The sequence below is a fragment of the Passer montanus genome, unplaced genomic scaffold (assembly GCF_014805655.1).
Source record: "Passer montanus isolate IOZ18808 unplaced genomic scaffold, ASM1480565v1 scaffold105, whole genome shotgun sequence".
Classification (NCBI taxonomy): domain Eukaryota; kingdom Metazoa; phylum Chordata; class Aves; order Passeriformes; family Passeridae; genus Passer; species Passer montanus.
Window position 1 is genome coordinate 284,643 of NW_024357059.1, and position 26,429 is coordinate 311,071.

The 26,429-nt window shown below is 39.1% G+C and overlaps 1 protein-coding gene across 3 annotated transcripts in view; it reads right to left on the minus strand.

The window, feature by feature from the left end:
• Window positions 1-26,016, minus strand: part of PCSK5 (proprotein convertase subtilisin/kexin type 5) — a 223,235-nt gene extending 197,219 nt beyond the window's left edge. Inside the window, exons 1-2 of one of the 3 annotated variants that reach the window (XM_039719288.1) lie at window positions 25,215-26,016; window positions 1,450-1,554 (exon numbers count right to left, since the gene is read on the minus strand). In XM_039719288.1, the coding sequence (XP_039575222.1) occupies window positions 1,450-1,554; window positions 25,215-25,412 (303 nt within the window). In that variant the 5' untranslated portion in view covers window positions 25,413-26,016. The remainder of the gene's footprint in view (window positions 1-1,449; window positions 1,555-25,214) is intronic. The other 2 variants (XM_039719297.1, XM_039719307.1) reach the window with 2 other exon arrangements.
• Between the last annotated feature and the right edge of the window lie 413 nt (window positions 26,017-26,429).

The window sequence follows — 26,429 nt, forward strand, 5'->3', positions numbered from 1 at the left end:
AGCACAGACTGAAGACAAGACCTAAACGGCATAATAAATACATTATAATTTTAATCTTCTGCTGTTCTGCCTTAGAGTCTGTCACTATTCTAGCCAAAGTAGTCTGGAGTGCCTGCCAGACGTGCAGATGGGGTATCTGGAAGCTGGGTGTAACACTACAGTTTATGGTGGTACATGCATGCAAACTTATGCATTTGTGTGTTAATCGCTCCACCTCTGTGCATATGGAAAGAGCATGGACTGATACAGATGTGAACACTTACCTTCCTTTTGCATTTTTACCTATTCTATATGCTTGCTTTTGAGTGGTGGGCCTCAGTACTCATGGGAACAGAGATTTGGGCCCTGACCACTTTTATGCTAACCCCCAGTGTACACTGCTCAGCAGACTGCTGATGCTCTCAAAGGGTTAAGCAGTTCAGGCTTATCAACAGAGGATTAAGCACAGTTTTTTGTGTACATTCTGAGTCTTGTCGTATCCTCAAGAGGAACTTCAGACCCAAACACAAGTTTTCCAGATGACAGAAGTATTCCTATATGATGTTCAATTTGTACAGTGTTCAAACTCTTCACCAGTAACTTTTACTTCTCATAAATGATTTGTTCAGTAAAACCTGATAAATCCTTCATAGAGAACTTTAATCATCCAATAATTTAAAAAAGCTTGACTCTGTTATTACCACACCAGGGGCCGGGGGGTTTGTTGGCAAGACATGTTGGCATGAACACCATAAAAAAGCTAATGGGATCTTCACCGAACTTTTTTCTTAAAGAAAACCAGAGGCAGTCCAATTCTGCAGTCAGTGAATAAGCTACTAATCACTGGAATTAAAGGATTCAAACAAAAGTGTGTTATGGGTAGGACACATGAAGATATTATACTTAACTATAAACCAGTAATTAAATTGTGTTGACAGTTACCTATTATAGTGAATGCTACAAAAAAATGGCACAATTTTTCATGCAGATCTTAAAATTAAGATCAGTTAAACTTCCAAAAGGAGCACAGAAAAGAGTACTCTTTTTAATCCCTCGTAGACCAAGTCCAGAAGAAGACAAGAAAAAAAGCAAGAGAAACTTTCCTCTGAACAGTGTATCATCCCACACTGCCCATTTTTTTTATTTTTAAAGCTGGTTGCTTCAGAAGGAATCTGCATACATAAATCTTACGTGTGTGGTTTGGCAGAGAAGCATAGCACAGTAATTAGTGCATTATCAAAATTCAAGTACTCATCTAGGAGCAATTGTGCACCTTATGTTCCAAGAATAGCATATACTTAATACCATGGTATCTTCTTCACTTTGTTTTAATGAGAAGTAGAACCTTAGAAAACAGATAGGGTAATTCTTGCAATGCTATATGCCATTCAGGTGAATGTCTTCTGGTATAGTATTTCATATAAAAAATGCAAAGGCTTTTTCCTCAGACACATGCATGGATTTTCTTACCTTTGGTTCCATTGAAATGAAGCTGTGGGTACCTCTACTTGAGAGAACTGACCTTTTAATTGTTTTACTATGGTAGAAGTGGTAGTAGTCCTTCAATGTTCCAATCTGTAAGAGCAGAAAAGAAAAAAAAGAGTGGAAGACTTAATTTAGTGAAACTGGTTTCCTGTTTTTCATTGGAAAGTCTATAAATTATGCAATTTCCTCTGTGCTGAAATGTTACTTGAACCCACTGATCATCTTTCAAAAGAAGGACATATGATATGAAGTAGATGAAGTATCCTTGAGGCAGTAACTACATAACCAAAGATTATAACTGAGCTGCTTAGTCTGACTATATCTACCTTTTTAATGTTTAATTTATATGCAGTACTTCAGGTAACTCTATATCAATCTATATCCAAACTTGTCCTCAACCGGCAAGTATAAAAATCATTAAGTGGCATTCCATTTAGTTTGCTTAAGGAAATGTACTGTAAAACACACTAGACTTGGTTACTTATATAATTCAATTATAAAAAGGACATTCACAGCATTGGACTATACAACAGGAATAGCTTTCCTATTCTGTCAAATGAGAGCAAAAAGTATAAGAAAGAAACGTGGAAATAGTACGGTGTAATAAAAATGCTTCTTACTCATCCTTTGAGTACACAATACTGAAGAGACACGGCATTCACAATTTGAAAAATAAATCTTCCTTTCCAGAGTCATCAATATGTCTGCTTTCATTTTTCATTTTTAACTTGAAACTTCAGTTTCACTCACCTATGAACTAACATTCAGTCTCCTTGTCTCTGGGAGAATGCCCCTCCAGCTCATTTGGAATTTTACCTACTTGTGCACTGCAAATCTTGTAAGACACTTCACAATTTAGTTTCAAGTTCCACAATGATGAGCAGAAAAGGGACAGTTAAGCCTACTGTCATTTCAAGTTAAAACTCAAAAGTGACCTCATGAAACAGGCTTGGCTTTCCAAATAGAGCTAAATGATATCACCAAAGAGGATGGAGCAACACTTGAAAACTTTCACCTTAAAAAACCCCTTAGATTTCTCAATTTGCATCTATAAGAATACACATGCAGGAAACTTGAGAGCACAGCGGTAAAGACTTGAACAGAGCTGGAAATAAGTCACAAATTCCAAGAATATTTAGAATATTAGAAAACAAAAATCTTGAGAAAATTTGAAAGTAGACTGCAAAGAAAATACTGACAATGATAGACAACAGCAACAATTTCAATTAATTCAGCTAACAGGGAAAATTTGCTCTAGGATATTAACACCAGTCTGTGTGGGTGGTGCATCAATATCTTTATTTTGGGAAGAGTAACTTATTGTCTAGTGTAACAAAATTACCAAAACATTCAGTTAAATCAGTTTATGATAAATTAAATAGAAATTTGTTTGTCTAAGACTAATGAGCATACCAGTAGTAGAGTAATTTTCATGCTGCCTTTTATCTGAAAGGCAATTCCAGCTGAAGTGGTACACCTCCACAGCACAGGTGAGCTCAGTTGTAGTGAACTGGGTTACATCTGCCTGGTGGCCAGTCAACAGTCCTTTTCCTCAAGGGTCAGTCCTAGGACCAGCTCTGTTCAATGTATTTAAGAACAATCTGGATATAGGATTTAAATGCTCCATTAGCATGTTTGCTGATGATACCAAACTGCGAGATACCAAACTGTTGATCCTCTTAAGAGACCAGTAGCCTTGCAGATGCATCTGGATAGATCCAAACTATGGTTAATGGGATGAAATTTAAAGTTGAAATGCTGGATTCTGCACTGGTGATTAAGTAACACCAGGCAAAAGTGTAAAATGGGAGTGAAGTGGCTGGAGAGCAGCCCTACACACAGCAACCTGTGGGTGCTGGCTGACATTAAGCTAAGCATGAGTCAGCCATGTATCTGGGCAACCATGAGGCCAAACTGCATCCTGGAGTACCTCAATACTGCATAATCAGCCAGACAAAGGAGGTGGTTATCTCACCATACTCAGCTTTGGCAAGCCTCATTTAGAGTTCTCTCTGCAGGTCTGGGCCCCACAATTTAAGAAGGATGTAAAGGTCTTTGAATTCATTCAGAGGAGGCCAACAAAGCTGGGTGATAGTCTGGAAGGCATGGCTTGTGAAGAAGAGCTGAGCACTTTGGCTTGGAGAATAGTAGGCTGAGGTGTAACCTCATTGCTCTCTACAGCTTCCTGAGGAGGGGACAAGGACACGAAGGTGCTGATCTCTTTCCACTAGGATTCAGGGATGTATCAGAACTGTTCAGAATGGCATCAAAGGAGGTTCACACTGAACTTTAGAATGTCCTTCTTTATCAAGAGACTAGTCAAACAGGCTTTCTGGGGAGTTTGTAAATGTCCCAAGCCTCTCAGTATTTATGAGGCATTTGTACAATGCCCTTAATAATGTGCTGGAACTGTTGGTCAGCCCTGACCTTGTCAACTAGACGACTACTATAGGTCCCTTCCAATTCTATTCTATCTTACTCAATTATCTTCTGCTCTATTCTACTCCATTACTTTGGACTACAGCAACTAAAGTTTATTCTCATTTTAAGAGGCTGTAGCACAGTCCAGTTACTTTTGCACTCTTTCTACATTACTACTATTTGTAGCAATCACTGAAATTTGGTGCTAGGCTTAGTGCAAGTGCAAGTGATGGAACACTTCCCTGAGACAGAGGGATGTAATCAATTACTTTATGGATGTTTCCTGGACTGATCATTAGTCTCAAATAAGACTGAAGTGCTAGTGCTAGCTAAGATTGAAATTATTAATTGCTTCGTAAGTCTTCAGAGACCTGTAAAGTGCATACTCATCCTACCAGTAACTTATAAGGGTAACTGAACTTTTATAGACCTTTCTGCCTTCAAAGTGCGTTAGAAACCCACTACTTTGTGTGTCTATAAAGGCATACACGTTACTGGAAAGACTCAGCTCAGACAGGTAACTGGATTTTACAATTTCACACAACTGTTTAAATAGAAAGGCCATATTACAACAAAAATAAGCATCCATCCTGTTTTGTGCTACAAAGGTCTCAATATCACCCAGTCCTCAGTGTTTTGTCTTGCACTAGTTTAAGGTATTTATTTATTTAGGTATTTACTAAAGATTAACTCTAGTTGACCATTCTGAGAGCATCCAAACCAGCAAATTTAGGAGATTACCTAACTGCACTCCTGGAGGTTCTACAGTTTAGCAGAACTAGCCATTCATGGAACATACTGGAGGCATCTGCATGCTTCCATCCCAAGCGGGACAGCATGAGGCTTTGTAATCCTTGTTCAGATCTACTCCTTCTGAGAACTTGGGCTGAGGAGACAGAATTGACCCCTTGGAATTAGGTATGGTAATTGCAATGCAACATCTTCCAAACACCATTAGTTTTCAGATAATATTAGTGATCATTTAGAATTGTGAGATCTACAGCTTTAGTTCATAATTGACAAAGAATTAAAACAAGCCGAAATCTTTTAATTAAAAGATTTTAATTAAATTCATACTCACTAAATGCCAGTGCCTTTCACAGCAAAGTAACACCAGCATCACTAAAAGTTTTTTTGCCTTCTCTTACTTTAATGGGAATTTACTTAGACCTTCCAATTTCTTGGACCACTAGGAAGAAGAATTAAACCATGTAACTATAGCACAATAAAACTTCTTGTTGTGTACGTTCTTGTTAAATTGTTTTTTTATACTTCTAACTCCCAGGTCCTAGAGGCACTTTCAGAGAAAAGCAATGTAAAGACAGAAACACCAGAGCTAACTACTTTACTACTGCTAGAGACTGTTGGCAGTTTCATTCATATATCCTTGAGAAATCCTTGTAGTCTCCTTTTTTTTTTCTTTTAGGGCATGATTTCTTTAAAAAGAAATAGGGAAATATTGCCTGGCCAAAGGAAAAAGAATGGACAGTGGGTGTAGAGAAGACCTAATCTCTTTAGAAGTAATGTTTGTAGATAAACATTTTCAACAGATCTATACATACATTTTAGTTGTATTATATTATGTTTATTCAAGGACTAAATAATTCCCAGGAATTATTTCAGTTTACAGGAACTAACAATCCTACAATATCACTGTGGTGTTCCTGAAAAACAAAGCATCCACATATTTACATTAAATTTATATTTATCAAGTCTTATTTTCTATTTAAAGTTGAGAAAAAGTGTTAATTGTAAAGGTTATATGAAACAAGAACCACACTTTCTAAGCTTGCTCTTGAAAAATATTTCTTCCGTATGTTGTTTTATAGGCCACGACAATAGTAAGATAATTTAGAACATAATTACTGCATGAATTAATCTATATGTGCATTGTGTCCCCAAGAACTCTGTAAGGAAATACAAATACTAAAGCTGACTGTTAAACATACTTGAAATATATTTACATGGTCACCAAACTGATCTATCTGACTAAGCTCTGAAACTAAACTGACTGAAACTTCTATGTAGCTGAACAAGAGTAGGGAAGTCATTCTAACTACTGGGCAAAAAACCTAAGAGATGATTCTTAGCTGGTAAACAAATTTTTTTTTTTTTTAAGAGGCAAATCTTCTAAACATCTAGGTGCAAAGTGTTCTTCTCCCAGAGGGCTGAATAGTAAACAATATGAAACTGATTTGGTGAATCGGAGGATATATTTTAAGACTCCCCATTTCTCCCAGTCTTTAATTATTTTGCTCCTAAATGGATTTGGAAGGGAAGACAGATCAGGTACAGATATGATTCTGAACTCAGTAAGATACTAAAAGAGCAAAGAAGCACAAATCTGCTACCCCTGTGCAGAACTGGAATATAAATAATTATAAATAGGCACAGAATCATATTTCACATGGAGAAGAAGGTATAACACATCCCATTTTTAGAACTGTAAAAAATTTCCAAAGTTTTAAAGTCCTTGGCAGAAGAAAATATCAAAAAAAGAGAGACAAAGAAAGTTTATGAAGCTTACTCTTATCATCTCATTTTAACAAAACCACTTCAATTCTATTTCAAACTTTTTACATTTTTTTCAGATTGAAGCATTTTCATTTGCCTCCGAAATGTAATTTCTGGTGTACTCTGTATAATGTGACAACATTTAAAACATTTTCATAGTATCCAAGTTAAAAAGAAATGGGGTTGGAGTTTTTAGCATTGTTTATTTGATACCACCCACATCATGCCTGTGGAGCACAGCTTCTGCAGGAAAACACCAGGGCCAGAAATTGGGAATTCACCACTCTTGCCTTGGTCACAAAAGCAGAGTGGACTGTCCCCTTAAACTATGGTGGACTTGGTCTCTTCTGCTGCCCACCTGTTTTTTTCCTTCCTCCCATTTTTGCTCTGCAGGTCTACTATGGGAGTTGCGGTGTTGAAGTGGACAGATTCAGGGACCAGAGAGCTGGAAGTAGCAGTTCAAGCAAGTGCAGAGGACTGTGTTTAGCCAGCAGGTGCACAATTCCTTTTTCCAGATGAATGAGCTTCCAGGTTTTGTTTTGTCCCTGCTTTCCACTCTTTTTGGGCTGGGTGGAAGGGTAGGAGAGAACACTATGCTGTGGAAGCTCTCCTTTGTTTACCTTTGTTTGGAGACCACTCCTGGTTCTATCTTTGAGAAGCATTTTCCTTTTTTCCTGGTGGTGAATGTTCCTTTGTGGGTAAGCCACTTTCTTTTTGTATACTTTTTACTATTGATATTGCTGTGTTTATTGTGATTTTAGTAAATTGTTATTTTCATCACATAATCTCTCCTTATTGCTCCTCCATTATCAGAAGGGGTGGGTAGAAGTGGTGTATTTGGAATTTAGTTCCCTGTTGTGTGTTAAAACCAGCACACATAGAATAACAGAATGGCCTGGAAGACACCAAGCTGAGTGGTGGAGCTGACACAGCAGACTAATGTGATACCATTAAGAGGGACTAAGACAAGCTTGAAAAGTGAGCCCATAGGGATCTTATGAGGTGTAACAAGACTAGGTACAAAATGCACTTCAAATGTAAATCTGAAATCTCACAAGGCAAGCTCATAGCCCTTGATTTTGACCCCTGTTGGCTCGTCATCATTATCCATAGGTGTAAACGGGTTCAATGATACTGCAGAAAACTGTCACTCCCTTTCCTTCTTGAATCACTCCAGACAAGCAAGTCTTAAGCATCTTAACCAATGTTCTGGTTCAGCATTTAGGAGCAAGAAAGCTCTGCAGAAGCTTTCCACTGATCCACTCAAATTAAAGCACCCATATCTAGTAAGGTCATGTTTGTTCCAGACCTGGAACTTAAACTCAACTTATATTGCAAGGAACAGAACTGTGTAGTGGAGTTTTGGGGGGAACTGGGATGGGGTTTTTCTACTGTAAGATACTACAGTAGTGACCACACTTTCTCAGTCTCCAGCTGTTTTCTCCAAACCCCACTGTTGGGTCAGCACTGACAGATCTTCAGCATACTGAGGTTGGAGTACCAATCACCATAAGGACAGCTGCAGAGCTGCTCAGCCATCTGAGGTGCAGACTGAGATGAGGACTGTCTCTGCCAAACATAATATGAAACGGAAAGGTTTTTTTATTGGTTAACTAACAGAAATTCAATTGCCCATATTGTGGAGATATCTCTGTATGATAGAGACAGGAAGCTTGTTCTCAAGGTTCATATCTGCTTCTCCCCTATTCCCTTTTCTTCAGGTTTGTTTTTAATGGACATGATGTCTGCAAAGTGTTGCTGCTCCAGAACAGTGAAACTCTGAACAAGCTGGGTTTGGTCTTACATACACTCCTTCTTCCTGAAGAATTTTTTGAGTCTCTTAGATGGAAAAAAGCCTATACTGTAAAGAGGAATTCTACCCCAGTTTATTGAATCTTCAGTCTGGAGGACAGGATAGCTCAAATGGAAAAATTAAGATTCCCTTCTGAACCACCTGCATATGAAAAATAAAGAAAACTGCCAAAGAGTGAAATTTTAAAAAAAACAACCACATGGCTATTTCAGCAGAAATGTCACAATTTCATAGCAGTAAATCACACTGCATCTCTTCAACATGGTGGGAACACTACCATTTTAACTACTGGCATTTCTTCTCATTCAGTTTAAATAGAGATGAAAGTATAACATCTTACTGAATTAAAATACACCATTTTAGCCTTCTTTTGTATTTTTCACTTATGTTTCAGTTATTTGAATGGCGAATTTTGTCTAGGCACTTGCCTGGAGTTAGTTTGGCTTTTTAAACAGCTAATGCCAAAAATTAGTAACACCCATTAAAATTAAGTAGCTTGGCCTTATGTTCTTCAAGATATTTTCACTGCCGTTGCTTACATGCTACTGTATTTTGTTTTAAGAATAAAGTAACACATTAGCTCTTTCAATCAAAAATAAACTCCAGCCTTTTAATTTTCATATGCCTTCATTAGTAGGATTAAAACACATCGATATTCTGTGGTTGGTTATAATTTTTGATATTATTCTAATTCAGTATCAAAGTTAAGATTTTTTCAGTTATGTTATTGTATTCCATATCTATCATGGCCAAAAATTGTTACTGCAACACCCTACAAGGCAGGTATCCTGTGTGTGTGCCTAGAAATGCTGTAATGGACATTTTTAAAATCCTCTCTCATGGGCAGCTTCCGGTTCTTTGCTGCATGGTATATGCTTCATGGGCTGTTTAGTCTTTACTCAGGCAAAGGTTTTGTCTTCCCTTTTTGGATTCTCTTTTAGTTTTGAGGGGTTTTGCACATCTCGGAGAGGCTACATTTGGCTGTTCTGAGCTGCCTTTGTTTGAGTTCCACAGGTGCCTGCTGGTCAACCCAGTTCAAGTCCATTGGCTTCCCGCTCCAGAGGGAAAGATACGCATGTGTGGAGGGTGCCACCTTGGAAGGGAAGGTGTGACATCATCTTCCCCTTGTCCTCCAGCCATGTGGCCATCTCCAGCTGGACACATCTTGCGAAAGGGCATTTCCAGCATTGGGGTCTCTCTTTGTTCCCTGGGGGTTGTAAGATTTAGCAGTTTGCTGTCAAAAAAGTTACTTACTTTTTTTTCCATTGCCTGCTAGCATTCTATTACTAAACAGGTTTGGGTTGGTTTTTTTTCATATGTATCTCCTCATATCTTGTTCCTTACTTGTGGAAAGAGATTGGTTGGAATCAAGGGGGATATTACTCATTTCAGAGTGCCCATTGTCTCAAACCAAGACAGTTGGTATATTTGATTTGGGATTACCTCTATAAAAGTTGTTTTTCCCATAATTTTATTTTTTCAGGGTTTCTACAGTATTACAGAATATAACTTAAGCACATTTATAGTCTCAATTCTAAAATATAATTTAATTAAAACTAAAAGCTACATTTAAATGTGGAATTCTAAATTCCTAGTTAGATTTATTCTGAACTATTTTTAAAAATCAAAGTTCTGCTTTTCTATATGGAGAAACGCTGTACTGAAAATATATTATAAAATAGATTTAGCAACATTAACCAAATTATGTTTCCTCTGAGGCTCCTTACTGATACAAAACTTTTAAAAGTTGAGGTGAGTTGGAAAAAGCTTCGTACATCACACTTTCTGTATAAAGGTTACTTTGTACAGTTGTATCTTAAAACAAATATTGTCAAATGAAACTCTGCTTTTTGAAATTACAGTACTTTAGTGCTCTCTTGATAACCTTATTTAGTGCATGGAATTACTGTGAAAAATAAAGAGAAAAAAACCTAACAAACAAATAGCAATATAAAGTGGTTTACATCATTAAAAAAACAAAGAATGTTTCTAACACAAACAAGTTTTAATACAAATCAGCAGGTAAGATTAATTTAGGTATTAGAAAGAATAAATTCAAACTGTATCATAGCCTTAATTCTAATACGTGCTAGATCACACTAAGATTTATTAATTGAATCTACACTACTATACAGGAGGAACAATCCTTCCAAACAGGACTGTGGCATCTTTTTTTAGATTATATGTTTGTGTAAATGCTTTGTTATCGAAATTATGAACTCTCTGCATTACTGAGTCCTGAAAAGTGGGAGAGGTTAACTGATTTTTTTAAAAATAAGAATATACTTCGATCACATTTAATTTAAAATAGTGCTACTTGTAAAAGTACAGGTAAAAAAGCAATACTGAATCCAAATCATAAAAAGAGAAATCCCAAGGACACCCATCAAGTAAATAAAGCCAAGGAAAAGCTGCCTGAATAAAGACCCTGTGAAAATGATGTTTGAGTCCTACATGGATGAGCAGCAAAGCCTTACATGCCACAGGTAACACGAGCCCCCAGTAAATACAAACTCTCTGCAAAAGTTATGACACAAGTAGGCCTTGAGCTTGACCCCTACCCTTCTCTGTTGCAGCTGTAGCTCTGAGAAGAACATGCATCAGTCTTTATGGGAGGACACTATCTGAGCTGTGCTGTGTGTTAGCACCCTTTGAACACTTCCCTATAGAAGAGGGCATACAAATATGCCTTCAGTGATATTAAGAATGAATAAAAAGAGAGAAGCTGAAGATATATTGGACACTGTGTTGATTGTTCAAGCATTAAATTGAAAAAAATGCCACTATAGTACTTGAAAAATTTCTTTGAAGGTCAGTAAGGGTTTCATCCACCTCTTCTCTAGAATTCATAAACAGGTTGTGACTATTAGAATGATGTTAAAAAAATAGCTGAAAATTAATGAACCTTAATTATTGGACAGGCAGTGGTAGAGGGATTTTTATGAAGTGTAGACTCCAAAGATGTATCAGCCTAAAACATTTGAGGGGGAGATGGTGAAGAAAGCCATTTCTACATTTTGTCATGTGAAATGTTAAAATTCAAGTACAATAATTACAGGCATTAATAACTGCAACTGTGAGCACTGCAGCAACTGGGAAGCTCTGTCAACTGTCAAATAAAGTAATGCAATGTTATGCAGCAAACCTGTGACCATGAGCTTGCAATTCCAGGCAACACTACATTTTTCATTAAAATGCTCAAAATTAAATAAATTACTTCCTTCATTCTCATTCATCTTTTCTATCATTTATTTTCAATACAAAAACCAACATAATATAAACTGGTAGTTTATGCCCCTTTTTGTGAACCCCAGTGAGTCACCATCTTATTTCTGCAGTAAAAATGAGTGCAACACAGCATATTATATTATGCTGAACAAACAAAAGTAACCTCAGCAGTATTTAAAGTGACTTCAATGCAGTCATCATGCATTTGAAAGTTCAAGCCATATCAAAGATAATTTTTATCTGCAAAGAAGCTGTTAGGGAATATGGTCATGTTTGTTTCAGTACCATAGTCATCATTTTGATGAAGCCATCAAAAAAGAAACAAATACCTTTAACCTTTAAATTTGAAGAGTCAACTAAACTGCCATTGCTTTCTGAAATCTTTTTTCCCCCTTTTCTAACTCAATAATGTGTAATTTAAAATGTCTAAATTATATACTGCATTAACTGAAGTAAGCTTTGCCTCTGTTTTATTGACTTACAATCCTATTTTATATTGCATCACAAAACAAATATAAAATGAGGATATATACTCATGCAGTGTCATGAATGTTTGTTGAAGTAACAAATAGAACTGCCATATACCATACATTACTAACTACTCCAGACTCTAGAGACTATGGTTTCTTTGTAATGTTTCTTCACCTGTGGTGTCATACATGTAATTATAATAAAGCATAAGAACAAGGCTTGACAAAGTTCTGACCAGGCTACTTTATTCATGTGAACAGTATGAATAAAGATAGTTAACAGATTTTATTTTTTTAAACAAATTACTGCCAGAAAAGTCACAACATTGTTACAACAAACAATGCACATTCTCATTTCCTTCTAAATCTTGATTCTGAAATATTTCATAGGCATCATCCCTTCCTGAAACTTGTAAACATCTACCCAGTCCCATGGGATCAAGTACCTTCTCACTCACAAAACTGCAAGTCAGAAATAACTGTTGAAACTAAGGAATTTCAGAGACATAAATCAAGAGCAGTCTAATCTAATGGGGTTACTCCTAAGAGTAAAAGATTTAAGAACCGGGCAGTATTTCTACAACAGTAGAAATACTGTTATATCTGCATCCAGTTATTTAAACATCAATATAGAACTCCTAAGCACATTAACAGCAAAGGAATTTATACCATTCAAAATGACTAATGTGGTGACTTACACTAGTCATACTGTTTACAGCGAACATTTATATTGCCAGCAATAAACCTTTTCATGCTGTACGTTGTCTTACAAATCTGAATTCAGCTCTTACTGGTCATAGGAAGTACCATGTTTTCATTTAACTGACTTTCTCATGAGACTTGATTTAAGCAATTTCCTCTTCTATTACTGATATAATTTACCAAAGAGTTATAAAGAAGTGACTCATGGGAATATCTAAGATTGAGTTAAGTTCATCTAAGTGGGGTGTGTAGGCAGTAAATCCAACCCTCTTATGCAGTTAACCTAGATCACACTTCCCCAGCTTTGTACTCCAGCAAAATCTGTATGTTCCACTCTGTCCAACAGGTTTAACCAAATACAGAGAAGCATGCAACTGGTCCAGAACCCCAGGTTACTGACATGTTCATCTATTTTACTTGGTTATTGCTAGAGCTGTACAAAAGGTTATACTTTTTTTTGGGCGTAAATGTAAGGTTTGTCAGTATTCTTTATTTATGTCTCCATATGTAAGCCCGTTGACTTTGATACGACAACTAGAGCAAGACCTATTCACGTAACAGTTTAATAGTAAGAAAACAAAATATTCTCTTTGACAGCATCTAAAGATACACCAAAATAAAAAGCAAATGAGTAAATGAGACCAAAAACAAATTTGCGTCATGTAGCGTTCAAACATAGCAAGAAATAAAACTACATAATCATAAAAAAGCTACATAATCATAAGTAACATTTAGTAATGATTTGAGAAGTATTACAGCATACCAAGGGACTCTATTCTAGCATAGCCTGTGCCTAGCACAGTCTTGCAATATTCCACGTAAAGTTTCTATCTGCAATCACAACAACAATAAAATAAACAGACAAAGAAAGTGACACAAAAAAATTATATTAATTCAGATACATACACGTCTCTCCTGCTGTGTAATTTTTAAAAATACTAGAAGATTCATTTAAGCTTTCACTGGATTCACTGGAATCTTTTATTGTATTTAACAGTAACTACACTTAGTCAACCTAGACCCCAGCAAGACCTATATTTTCGATTAAGTGTAATTAATCTCATTAAGCTAAGAACTAACTTAAGCTTTCAAATTACTTCACATTACAGAGACAAGCCAAAGAGATCTGACACTCAATTCATTACAAAACATCTAAATTTACTAAAACTAATGATATACAGCTCTCAGACCTTATCCATTTCACACATGGAAAGAACATTCTCATTTGGAGAGCTGAATCTTACAACCTCTGGGTTGAGAGAATGCCTGAAAGTGTTTTTTATTGGAGAAAGGATAAAAGTTTCTACTGTATATTTTTTTTAATATATTGATATTAAACATACCAAAATAATGAAATAGGAAAAAAATAGTCAGTCAAAATGACAACAATGCATAGGATAAAACTATGTGGTTTTCTTTATAAATGGATATTCATTTCTATGAAACATATATTTTGAAACATTGTGTCAGAGTCCTACAAGATAAAAAATATCAGAAAACCTATACAAATTTCAACTGCCACTAGAACTTCTCACTGTGCAGTTATGTTTGTCAGATTAATATTTCTATTTGCCAGGCAAGTAATGGAAATTGCTCAAATTTCACACAATTGGAATGGTATTTACATACAAGAAAGCTTCCAAAAGAGAAGTCTGTTGCAATGGTAGAACCACTTATTGATGCCAACACAGTCCAGGGCCCTTTTGGGTCACAGAACAGTTAACTCTTATTGAAAACAAAGCTCTGCAACTCTGTTAATTCTAGCAGTTTTACCAGATGATTGTTTTGTGATTTGTCAGTTGGCCACCCTCATCATGCACTGATCTAAAACTGATTGTGGGTAGGGATGTGTTGTTCATTGACAATGGAAATTTAAACTACTCCAAGCTGAAGCAAACATTCAGCCTGATCAGACAGGCAGAAAGGAATAATGACAGGATGTGGTGATAGGCACATGTCAGAAATGTCAAAGCAATTCCAGATATTGCCATACATGTATCCTCTGGGAGTTACCTTTTATTTCAATTAGGTATGAATAAAATCCTATTAATATTGTGCTTTCAATTCATGGAAAGCAAATTATTGTGTTTACAAAGGAGCAAGGAAGAAAACTACAGAATACCACAATTAATACTGCCATGCTAGCTAGGGCTGGAGCTTGTGTTGTGTGGTGGCGACAGGATACATCTAGTCTGTCAACCTTACTAATTTAACTTGGGTACAAGCAAAAACATTTCCAATGTCCTTACTAAGAGACTACTGACACTTTATTAAACGGCTACTGAATACTTCATGGAGTGTAATACTTTAAAAACAAAAGAAGCTAATCTGCTTCTAGATACAAGTACTCTGTATGTATCTGCATTAGTTTCACTCTACCCCATTGGTAAAACTGACAGTTGTGTAAGATGGGGCTTAGTTGCTCCTGAGAAAACAAATTATGTTGCAGCCCAATCCTGCAGGGAAGGGGTCTACTAATTTCCAAGAGGGGTAGGGGCACTTCCCCAGCTTAAACCTGCTCATTTATGCTTGGCTCATTGGGGTGCAGCATACCCACAAAAGCACCTGATTTTTTTCGAAGTTTAGTATTTGATTGATTTGTTTGCCTCAGCTCAGCTCAGTTACTCAAGATACAATAGTTGACATTCTGCACAATGTTGAAGGAATATTGGTGGAATAAGAATAAAAACACTCAGTAAATTAAAGTAATTGAAAATCACACATTTTAAAAACAGTTTTCACTTTTCAGAACAGCTGCATAAAAAATGTGATGTCAACTCTTAAAAGGAGATGTAAGATGAGGCTACAAGTCACTACTAGAAAAATGAATAGAAATTAAGAAATAAGATAATTAAGGGATACTTGGGTAGAAAGTCACTGCTTTGGAAATAGTTAAACAGAAGAAAATTCTGCCTTACAAATTTATTGCTGTTCTTAAGAGGCCAAGCATATAGATAGAGGTGGGTAAATAGATACAATCTAGTTGAACATCCAAAAGGCTTTTGACCATGTCCTTCACACACAGGTTTTAACAATTTAAGAACCCATTGCAAAAGGTCTTCACAGAAGTAAGCAATCAAAACAAACAAACAAAAAAAAAACCCGAAAGCAAAGCTTAGGAGAAATTAGTTACTTTTTTATTAAATAGCAATTAGCTTCTTGCAATGAGAGGACATTCCAGATGGAGTTCTGTTGTGTTCCATTGAAGAACCTCTTCTGGAAGCTACACTATTTCATTACAAAAAATATGCATGGGAAAAAGAGTGAGCAATGATGTGTAGAAATCAGCCATGACAGATGTAAAAACTGTAACAGCTGACTACACATGAACTGCAGAAGGAACCTGAAAAACTGAGTGACAACAATATCAAACGAAATCCAATATAGACAAAAGTAGATCAACTTATGTACAAACCAAATGTCACACTAAAAAAGAGTTGCCCAGTACCGTACCATTAAAGAGTGACAATCTCAAGGTTATGGCAGATTAATCCACAGGAAGTCAGCTCAATAGAAGTCCCCACAGTAAATACATACTAGACATTAGTTATAATATGAAGGATAAAGCAGAGTACATGGCATTATGAGAATAATGCAAGATTTTCTCATACTAAATATTGCGTAGCTCTAGTTCCCTCTATTCAAAGAGGAAGATCTGAAAAAATTTCCAAGTAGGAAAAGAAGAAAGGACAAAGATATGGTACAACAGAAGTTGTATGACGAATAGCAAAGTAAACTAAGACCCTTCAGCCTAGATACAACATAATTTAGGGAAAAAAATCATGTATGGTGTAAGAGGGGACAAAAATCATCTTTCACCACCTCTTTCAGTAGCCATCTAACAATGCTAGTAAGTAACAAACAAAAGAGAGGTGTGTCTTCACACAGTGTAGTAGCAAACTTTGAAAATCCTTGCCACAGAATATTGTGGATGCTAAAAGTTTAGTTTTATTTCAAAGACTGAACAAGAATCTGGACAAAGCAAACATTGCGAACTTCTAAGTATGCAGAAATAATATCCAGTTCAGGCACACTCCTTAGCCGAAAACAGCTGAAGGGAGTGTTAGGGAGAAGCATTTGATGCTTGTTTTGTTCTTCCTCACACAGGACAGTAACTTAAAACCACTGCCTGTGCCTACAGCAGTGGCATCTAGACAGATCTTCTGTTGGACTCAGAATGGCCTTCCATCCTTTTGGGTCTATTTCAATAAGGGTGCTCAGGCGAACAAAAATGTTATAGGACCTAGTTCTCTATGCCCTAGATGTCATACTCCTAGCTTTAAAGGTGCAACACAACATATATTTTCTTTCCTTTCTGTTTTTAAGACTCAGGTTACTGTGTAAATACGTTCCACAAAGAAAGGCTCCATAAAAGAAAAGGAAATATTCTCTAGGTTTATCCAGAGGGGAAACTACTGAGAGAAAACACAGAGAATGGAAATTTTCAGTTCTCTTGAAATTGCAAAATATAGCTTAAAGACTAACCAGCAAATTAGATAAAATAATGTAAAAGTAGGCATACCGGATGCTAAACATAGCTAGAACCAGTGGATTAAAAGATCATGAGGAACCTAGTAGGTTTTGTGGCAAAGTTACAATAAACAACTGCACATGCCCTCAGAGAAGTTCCAGGCAAGGTTTACAATATTGGGGGCACTCAGTGAATACAACCACCCTTTATAAATAATCCCTTTATTTAACACTTGAGGACCATCAAAGGACTTCTAGTAAAGGGTGGAGGCCTGTAAATTGGTTCTAGGAGAAGTGAAGCTTATGCATTAGCTAGGAAATACATTCTAATGAATATGGATGGCAATGATGGAATAAAGACCTTGTTGTCAAGTTTCACAACACATATTAAAAAATTGGAGAAAAAATCCTCTGAATGCATTCAGCACTGTAATAAAGAATGCTTGTATTCTAACACTTCAAATTGTGTTAGAAAGTTTACTTTCAAGCTGGTTTCAATATCACTATGTGCTACCACTGATTAAACTATATATTTCTAAAAGGACAACATTATCTAATTCTAGGCTTGACTTTCAGACACACAGCACTATTCTGTCACACTTCACTGCCTTCTAAGCACTCTTACACAAAACACATTGTTTTGTTCTAGTTTGAATGAAATATATAGCACACGTTTCAACTGTGACTTGCAGCATCTCCTAACTCCAATCTGGCTCCAGAACACAAACCTAAGTGATGCCTGTTCCCTGCTGGCACAGAAACATCCTAAAGAGAAAAAAAAACAAAGAAAAAAATGTAACTTGAGCAAAGATGGCTATCCCTTATTAAAAAGTATGCCATCCCCCTTGGGATCAAGTTTCTTCTCTTTGGAAGAGTCTTTGCATACAATTTTTTTCTTTCTTTGTTTGTTTAGAACTGTATATTCCCTCTTGCCTGATTAACATGCTTTTTACAATCTCACCTCCATTGTGCAACATCTTGTAATCCACAGGAATGTCCACAACAAGCTGTTCTGGCAAGCCTTCATTCTGAAGTTCTCACACTCTGCTGGACTTGCCAATGTTTCATTCCAAACAGTTTTTCCTTCTGCAAATATCAATCAAATTGGGCCCAGTATGTTGCCAAATAAACACTTACTATCTTAAGGTATGTATCTTTGGCAAGCAGGATTCTGTTTGATCTTATCTTTTCCTGTGTTTGGCAGGTGACAAAGAGTACCACATGATACAGTTGATATGTATTTCCCCGCTTGCTGATTTTACAATTTGTTATTTGGAGGAGAAGAGAAAGGTATACTAGTCAATCACAGGCCACAGAACACAGCTGTAAAATAAGAAAATAGGACACTGGAAATGTCTTGCCTGACAACAAGCATTATTTATGGCAAAAGAGTACAAAGGAGTGGGGAGGTTGTATACAAGCAAGACATAATTTCTGGTCAAGGCAAACAGATGTCAACCAAAACACAGCAACTATGACTGAAGGAGTGGGAAGTCTATCGTCTAATAGGAAACCAGAAGCTACAGAAGCAAAATAAGGGCTGGGCCTGAAAATGTCATAGAGAGACAGATGAGCCATTTAAGCACAAGATCAGATAAATAACACTGGCCGTGACTAAATTTAGTCCATAAGTTGGGGGAAAAAATCACTTTTAGAACTGGGGTCAAAAATCCACTTATGAACACCTTAAGGAACATATCACTCATGATTCTGTCCAATTCAATATTCTTCAGATTTTTATATTTATTATATTATTTAAGTTTATTTTGAGCAGATACTTTGTAAAATAAAAACTTTATCTATCTTCAAGTACTACTTGAGTAATTCCTGAAACAGGTCACAGAATTAAGCTATGGAACAGTAGGTCAAAACTTTATAAGCAAGAGTGATTCATCTATTTATTACACCAGGGCAGCAAAAAATTACCTGCCAGAGTTCCTCTTGAAATTGTTTTGGTCAATATTTCAACTAGTGACCTAAATACTGGCACAGAAAAGACACCTACTAAAATGCATAAAGACTGAGACAATATATGCTAGTATGTTGAGGAGCAGGAAGAGAATTCATAATAAACTGGCACCATAACACATGATCTGGAAAGGCAGGACAACATTCAGCAAAGGCATAAGCAAAGTACTACACCTAATAAACAGCAATCTACTGAATAGATTCAGACTGGAGAACAATGGGCTAGGAATTTGGCAGAATCAATCTGTGAACCATAGCAGATCACAGGCTGAACTCTGTCAAGAACGTCATACAGCTACAGGATAGACAAATGCCATAATGGGTTACATAAACAGGAGTGCTTTCCTGAGGACAGCTGAAGGAATGCTTATGCTGTACTCAGCTGTAATGCTCTGGCATCTCCTCGCTCAATATGAGGATCTCTTAGAACGACTAGAGTCAAACAGCAAGACTGGTCAGTGAAAGCCTCACTTACATAAAACAAAGGAAAGGCCTGAACTTGGAAGGAAAACATAAAAGTCTGGAAGGGGGAAATGCTACAACGTTTCTGATGTTGCTACTCTTTAAATTCATAGAGAAACAAGAAACACAAGCTTTGCATTGCACAAAGGCTAATACAGTTTTGACTTCACAAGGACAGAGAGAATAAGAGACCACTAAAACCACTAGCTCCATTGACACTGCGGAACTTCATTACTGAAGACTTTCAAAAACTGGTTATATATCTGCCAGGAAACATGTGGGCATAGCTGGTTTTCCTTAAAGGCTCTGCAATGGACAAACTGATCTGCAGTGATTTCCCTCTCGCCCTTCACCTCTACAGCTTTAGCCATTGTCAGTCAGAGGTTGTCATACCAGACATGACTGCTGTCATACCAGAGGTATGATGCACCATCAATATGTTTTACAGATTTCTTCCAGTCCTTCCATTTAACTAAGTCTAGTCCACTTCTGCACTTTGACAGAAGCAGTTTGCACAAACATTGCTGTTTGTAAACTGGGCTTGTAAGTACTTGTTACTCTTAAAAATATAATTTTGTTTGTGCTTGCCTAAGGGCTTTAAATAAAAAAAATCATCACACAATTTGTAGTTTGACCACTATACTGTTAAACAAGCTATCATCTTCCCTCATTTTGTAACAGCACACAAATGCTACTAGATTGCCTGTGTGATCAGAAACCATTTCTTCATTTCATCCAGCTCCTAATGAAAAGCTCACATTTACTAGAACTACAGTCTGCTCTCTCTCCCTCCTCCCTCCCATTTTTAACAGCAGAGATGAGAAAACTACCACTAAATATGAAGAAATAGCCATGGTAACCCTTTGTAGTCTCCAATATGTTCAGGTGTTCTGGTTCTGTGGCATTATGAGCATTGCAAAAATTTTTTTTCAGAACATACATTTTCCAAATATTTGTCTACCGGTGATTATTGTCTACCACTCCAAAATGCACTTTTTTCCTCCTATGTGTGAGAGAATATTCCATTTTCCTTGGTGTATGTGTAACCCTGTTTTACATATTTGCATATGCATGCAACTTAAGAGTACACCTAGCTTGAATTCTTTTAATACCATTGTCCTGATACTTGTATCTTTAGTACTCAGGACTTCATTAAACTTATTACAGGGATTAAATTTTAGTGAGGTATACTCTGTTTCAATACTGTGAGCACAGAGGCTCTTAAGAGGTATAATTCTTCTATTATCCGCCTATATTAAGGGGTACTTGAACTTTGCACAAAGGCCTATCATGATGCCTTTTTGAGACATCCTTGTAAAATGGTGGAGACTTTTGGCAGCAAACTCCTTCCTTTGCTGAAGACAGACACCCTTAGTTTAGGCTTTTTATCTCAAATTAAGTTCCTTTTTTCCTTAACTGCTTCCTTGTCTTGCAATTTGAACTACTACTTAGTTTGCAGAATTTACTTCTTCATTCCATCAGGAATAGATTTGGAAAATGAAAAACAGCCATTCCTCCATTTCTTTCTATCGACTTTGTTACACATCTTCTCTGTGACATCAAAGGAATGTCAGGTTTGAAATGAACTGTTAAAATGAACAGGTTTGAAATATTATTTACTAAACTTTTGTGTGATCTGCTGGCTTCAAACCAATACTACCACCCAATTAAAACAAACAAACCCACCACAAAACACTTACTGGCAAATGATATCACCATTTACATTATTTAGAAAGCCAAATCTGTTTATCTTACTATGATTCCTGAGGCACAGCTCAAGCTCAGCACACTTTGGTGCCTTTTGGCTAATAGTGTCTATTCCTTGCATGAAGAAAATTGTAGGGATAAGGGTGGACAGTCACAGGCAAAGGGCAGGGAATAGGCTACTCAATTCTGGAAGAGGTCAGAAAATTCCTGCAAGAATACTATCAAGAGAAGAAAGATGTGATGTGGGAAAGTGCTCACCCACGAAGAGGTCAGAAAAGTAAAATTCCTGCAACAATACTATCAAGAGAAGAAAGATGTGATGTGGGAAAGTGCTCACCCATCCTCAGCTCTTGCCCAGAATTAAGAAAGAAAAAAGGAAGAACAGGAAACTACTAATTGCACTCCAAGGGTAAGTCTGAAGTCCACTGAACAAGAAACTCCTGACACCTGATGACAGCAAACAGTCACAATATTTAAACTAACTGTACAATATCCTACACAGACGATATGCTTAACCCTTGACAGCTGCCAGCAGTGAAAGAAATGTTCCTAATTGTCAGTAACAGACACTTTCCCCTAAGGTAAGGTCTGCTTTGTGTAGCCACTGTGAAATGGAAAACAAGCCAGCAAAGAGGGGCTGGGGGATGCACTATACCCCAAATTGCTCCATCCAGCATGGAACTTAGAACAACTCTCTGGCTGCTTTATGTTACGCTATCTTATCACAGTCCCAGAGGGCTTGCAAGTCCAGACCACTGTCTTAGAAGACCCATGCTTCACTTCTTTGTGCTAGAGAAACTACTAACTGCACTCCAAGGGTAAGTCAGAAAAACCTACATTGGAAAAGGGGGAAAGAAGTCAACTCTATGCATTTAAGTCCTGATATTACATGTTTGTGTAATTTTAAAGTCCAGTGAAACACAGAAGACATATCTCTCATTGGTAATACAGGAAATACAAGATAAACAAGAAGTATGTCAGAGCAAACTGTAGGAAACAGGAAACAGAAATATGTAGCCTGGAAAAACATAGAGTTAAAGAGGATTCTTTCTCTGTTGTGCTGTGTTCCCTAAAAATTAATGGAAAATTCCTCTATTCAATGAATAGACAAGCTAAAGCTTTGAGTTTTCATAGCAAGACACAAAGACCACAGAAGTCTGAGAGGAACAAAAGTTTACCAGAAGCTGTGAGAAAAAAGAGTTCTCAATTGCTCACCAGCAGGTCATCTCAAGGTCTCTTTTAACAGCCCCTTCTGCCATCTATTTCTGATTGACTTGTCCAGTCATTTAGCAAGCTTCTGCAGGTTTGCCATGGCAATAAAAATTACTGAAGAAGTATTTCAAGACTCAACTGGACATTCTCCAAATCACACAAGCATCAAAAAACAGTAAGTTAAATTCCTCCCGTCACCAGGAATGCACTAAATAACAAAAACTGGGAGACGGGATGTTGGCCAGTATTTACAATTCTGAGCCTTCTTGGGTCTACCATCTTGTCTCCACTGATCAACTTTATGCACCTTTCAATGCCATTTTTCCACAAACACAAAATTAACAGAATGGTCAGTGGAAATAAGCCCTTCAGAACCCCTCTTTCCCACTGTTTCCTTCAGCTCTAATCATGCAATTTACTGCTGTCAGAATGCTCCTGGCTTGCAACCTTCATTTTTATACAATTTCACTCCTTCTTATCTTGAATATTTTAAATAGGTTATTTTTCTGGATGATTCGTAAGTTGGTCCTTTGGACCAGCTGCAGTGGAATTTCAATTTAGTTTTTTGCACTTTCTTTTTAAAGATGAGATCATAAATTTAATGTAACCAAAATATTACGTCTACTGTGTAACTCTATGAGAAAATTCTGCTTATTGGTATCTCTTGTTTCCAGAGCATATTCGGATAAGAAAATATCTTTCAACATCTCACACAAAATAAATTTTTTAACTGCTTGCAATTGTCATTCAGTAATAACCAGCTGATTACTGCCCCATTCTTATCTTCTTTTTGCACTTCCTGTTTTGTGTAAAATATTTTCCTGCTTTTACGGATCTATGAAAGAAGCTCACTATGGGCAAATCCACGTCATATGTCCAAACTGTTCCTGATTCCCTTTCTCTAAAAGGAGAAGGGGAATACCTTACTCAGTTTACCCATCTTTACCTAGACACACAGCCTACTCTTTTTTCATCCATATACCTAATAAAGTATTTTCCAGTCTTCAATTACTTATAGTCTCTATTTTCTCTCATTCTCATCTGTACACCTAATCTGTATTATCCATAATTGTATGTTTCATACTTGTATATAGACACTGCCACTGACACATAAGAAACAACAGAGGCTTACTACATTCTTTCCTTTCAAGATGGGCTTACACATGCAAAGTACAAAAAGGCAGGCTCTGAGCTGACCAGCCAGCCTGACAAAAGAAAAAATGGGGAAGGGTGCATCCTGTAACTGACGGTGGCTAATTTGGCACTATAAGGGCCCAGACAGGAATACAAACATCTTGAGCAAAAACATGTAAGACTAAAAAGAAAGCCAATGCAAAAAATTGTGATTCCTAAACTTTAGTTCCAAAGTAGTACTTCAATTTTGACATGCAATCTTCCTCCCAAATTTTAGTGCCTCCAGCTGGAAGTAGTACTGCCTGCCTGCTTAAGTGCTCCATGAGAGAAGTTGATACTCCGTTTTTCTAAGTAACTGCATCCTTACGTATCATGTTTTGTGCTACCCCAGTGACATTTTCCAGCTTTTCTCATGTAAATTATTTATCTTAATTGACCACACAGCTGTCTTATTCAGGCTTGCAATGAGAGGGAAAACTGAGATGTACTTTAAACTTTTGATTCGATGATGTAGTAAGTGGGAACCCATTTTAAAACACAATAATAATCAGGTCTTACTTTGATTTGGTTGATATGAAATGCCTGGAGTGTAAACACAGCTGCGTTTTTGTAAACCTCATGTACAAAAGGAAGCCTTCTGTACCTGCAAATGTTCCTTTCTAACCTTTCAATTCGTGTAGAATAAACTACTGTCTAGAAAGAATGTACTTGGATGTTTGCACCCAAGCATGCAACAGGACTGTTTATTTTTTAGGCACTCACCTTGTAAACCCGACATATGCAATTTGGATTTTGAGAACAACTGCGAGGAAAGCCTAGAACACTGCGTATAAACTCCATAAGAAACAGTGATGTTAGGACATTTCAAAGACAGCTGTAGAAGAGGGGCATTTTTCCGTGTGATGGGATCCAGTGAGAACCAGGTGTTTGCTAACTTGCAGTTTCTAAACCTGACTGTATCCAAGAATTTTCTGACGTGGTGATGTCTGGATCTAGCCAAGCCCAGGTGTCGCCCCGGCCCCACCAGTGCGCTCTCCTTCCCCACGAAACACCGCGGGCAGCCGCACGCCTGGCAGCCGCTCCGGGACACCCTGCCACCTCCTCCTTCCGCGCGCCTGGCCAGCGCGGGGGTCGGGACGCCCTCCGCGGCGAGCCGGCGGCCGCGGCTGCCACGTCCTGGCTGCCGGCGAGACCGGCGCTCGCTGCAGGACGAGCTCGTCTTGTACCAGCGCTTTCCAACTCGGAAAGCGGACACAGGAGGCTGTCCGCCGCGGAACGCAAAGTTCAGCCGCAGCGCGGCGGCGCGCAGAGCAGCAGCGGGACGCCCCCCGGCGATGCCCTCCCCCTCCCGCCCCGCGGGCGGCTCCCTGGCCCGCGCCCCGTTTCACACCTGGCTTCGAAAGGGAAGGCCACGACCCCAACCTCTCCGCCATACCTGTCCCCGCGCATCACCTCCCGGGGCCCGCGGCGGGAAGCCAGGGCGGCTCCGCTGACCGCCCCGCGGCGACGGCGGGGCCTGTGCGGCCGGGCCGCGCTCGGGCAGCGGCCGCGGGGCCGCCCGTCCCTCGCCCTCTCGTCGTCCCTGCCCCGGCGGCGCAGGGCGGCCGCAGCGTCGGTGCCCGGTAGAAAGTAGTTGTGACTAGCGTTACCTGTCCTATATTGATGTATCCGTATTTGCTCGCTATCCTGTTGGCCTCCGGGAGCCCCCCGGTTATCCGCACAGCCCAGTGGTTGGTGTAGAGGCGCGTCCTGCAGGCGGGCAGCAGGAACCCCAGCACCAGAGTGAGCCGGCAGAGAAGGTCCCCGCCGCCTCCGCCTCCCCAGCAACAGCGGCGCTTCCAGCCCATCTTCTCCTCCGCACGCAACCCCTACAAAACTTCTCCTTCCTTCTTCCGAGGCCCTTGTCCTCCCCTCCGGGCCGCTCCGGCGGTACGTCCTCCGAAGTTAGCCCGAGGAAGAAACTAGGAAGAGCTTGGAGTAGTGCATTGAACCGCCTGGGGGTTAAATGATGAGAGGCTGGGAATAGTGGTTCTGATCAATGATTGCTGCTGTGCCCTCTTCCCGCCGCTCTCCCGGGATTAAGTAACTTGCTTGTAAGAGCTTCTCTCACTGCTCCTGAGCGCCAGCTTCTCCCTCTATCCCTAGCTACATGGGAAGTCGTCTCTCCGCGGGGAGGAGGGGTCCTTATCCCTCTCTCTACGTTTCCCTCCTCTCTAACTTCCTTCCCCCTGCCAGTGGTCTTCTGCCTCCTCTCCCGCGTCTCGCTTTTCTTCGCCTCTACTCGCTCCCTCGCTCCGGAACCCGGGAGCAGCTCGGCTGCGGCGGCAGGCGATGTGTGAGTGTTGGCAGCTCAGAGCCTCAGTGCACTCCGACTCGGCCACCTCCCTCTCCCCTCCCTCCTCCTTCTCCTCCGCCTCCTCTGCCCGCCCTCGCTCCCGCAGCGCCGAAGGCCAGGGGAAATGGCAGCCGAGTCGGCGCCGGGTTGCCTCACTCTCCGCGCTCCTACGCCCCGGGCTAGTGCTGGTCCCATCAGCCGCCGGCCCCGAGCGCTGTCTCTGCCCCCACGCCGGGTCGGGAGGCCGCCGCCCCGCCGGCGGGGCTGCAGCAGACGCGGCGAGGTGCGAGGCCTGCGGCAAGGCCTCGTGTTCGGCACCGCCGGCGGCCTCCCGGCCCTGTGCCCAGGGCGAGGAGGGGCCGTGGGAGAGCCCCAGATGCTCCGGTAGTCCGGGTCTGCCCTGGCCTCCCGTCGCCAGGAGAAGCTGCTAGGCTGCCAGGCAGGACAGAAACATGCCCACAGCTGCTTCTCTGGCAGCCACCGTGTGCCCGTTTGCTGGCCACACTTCACATCATTCTTTTCATGCAGC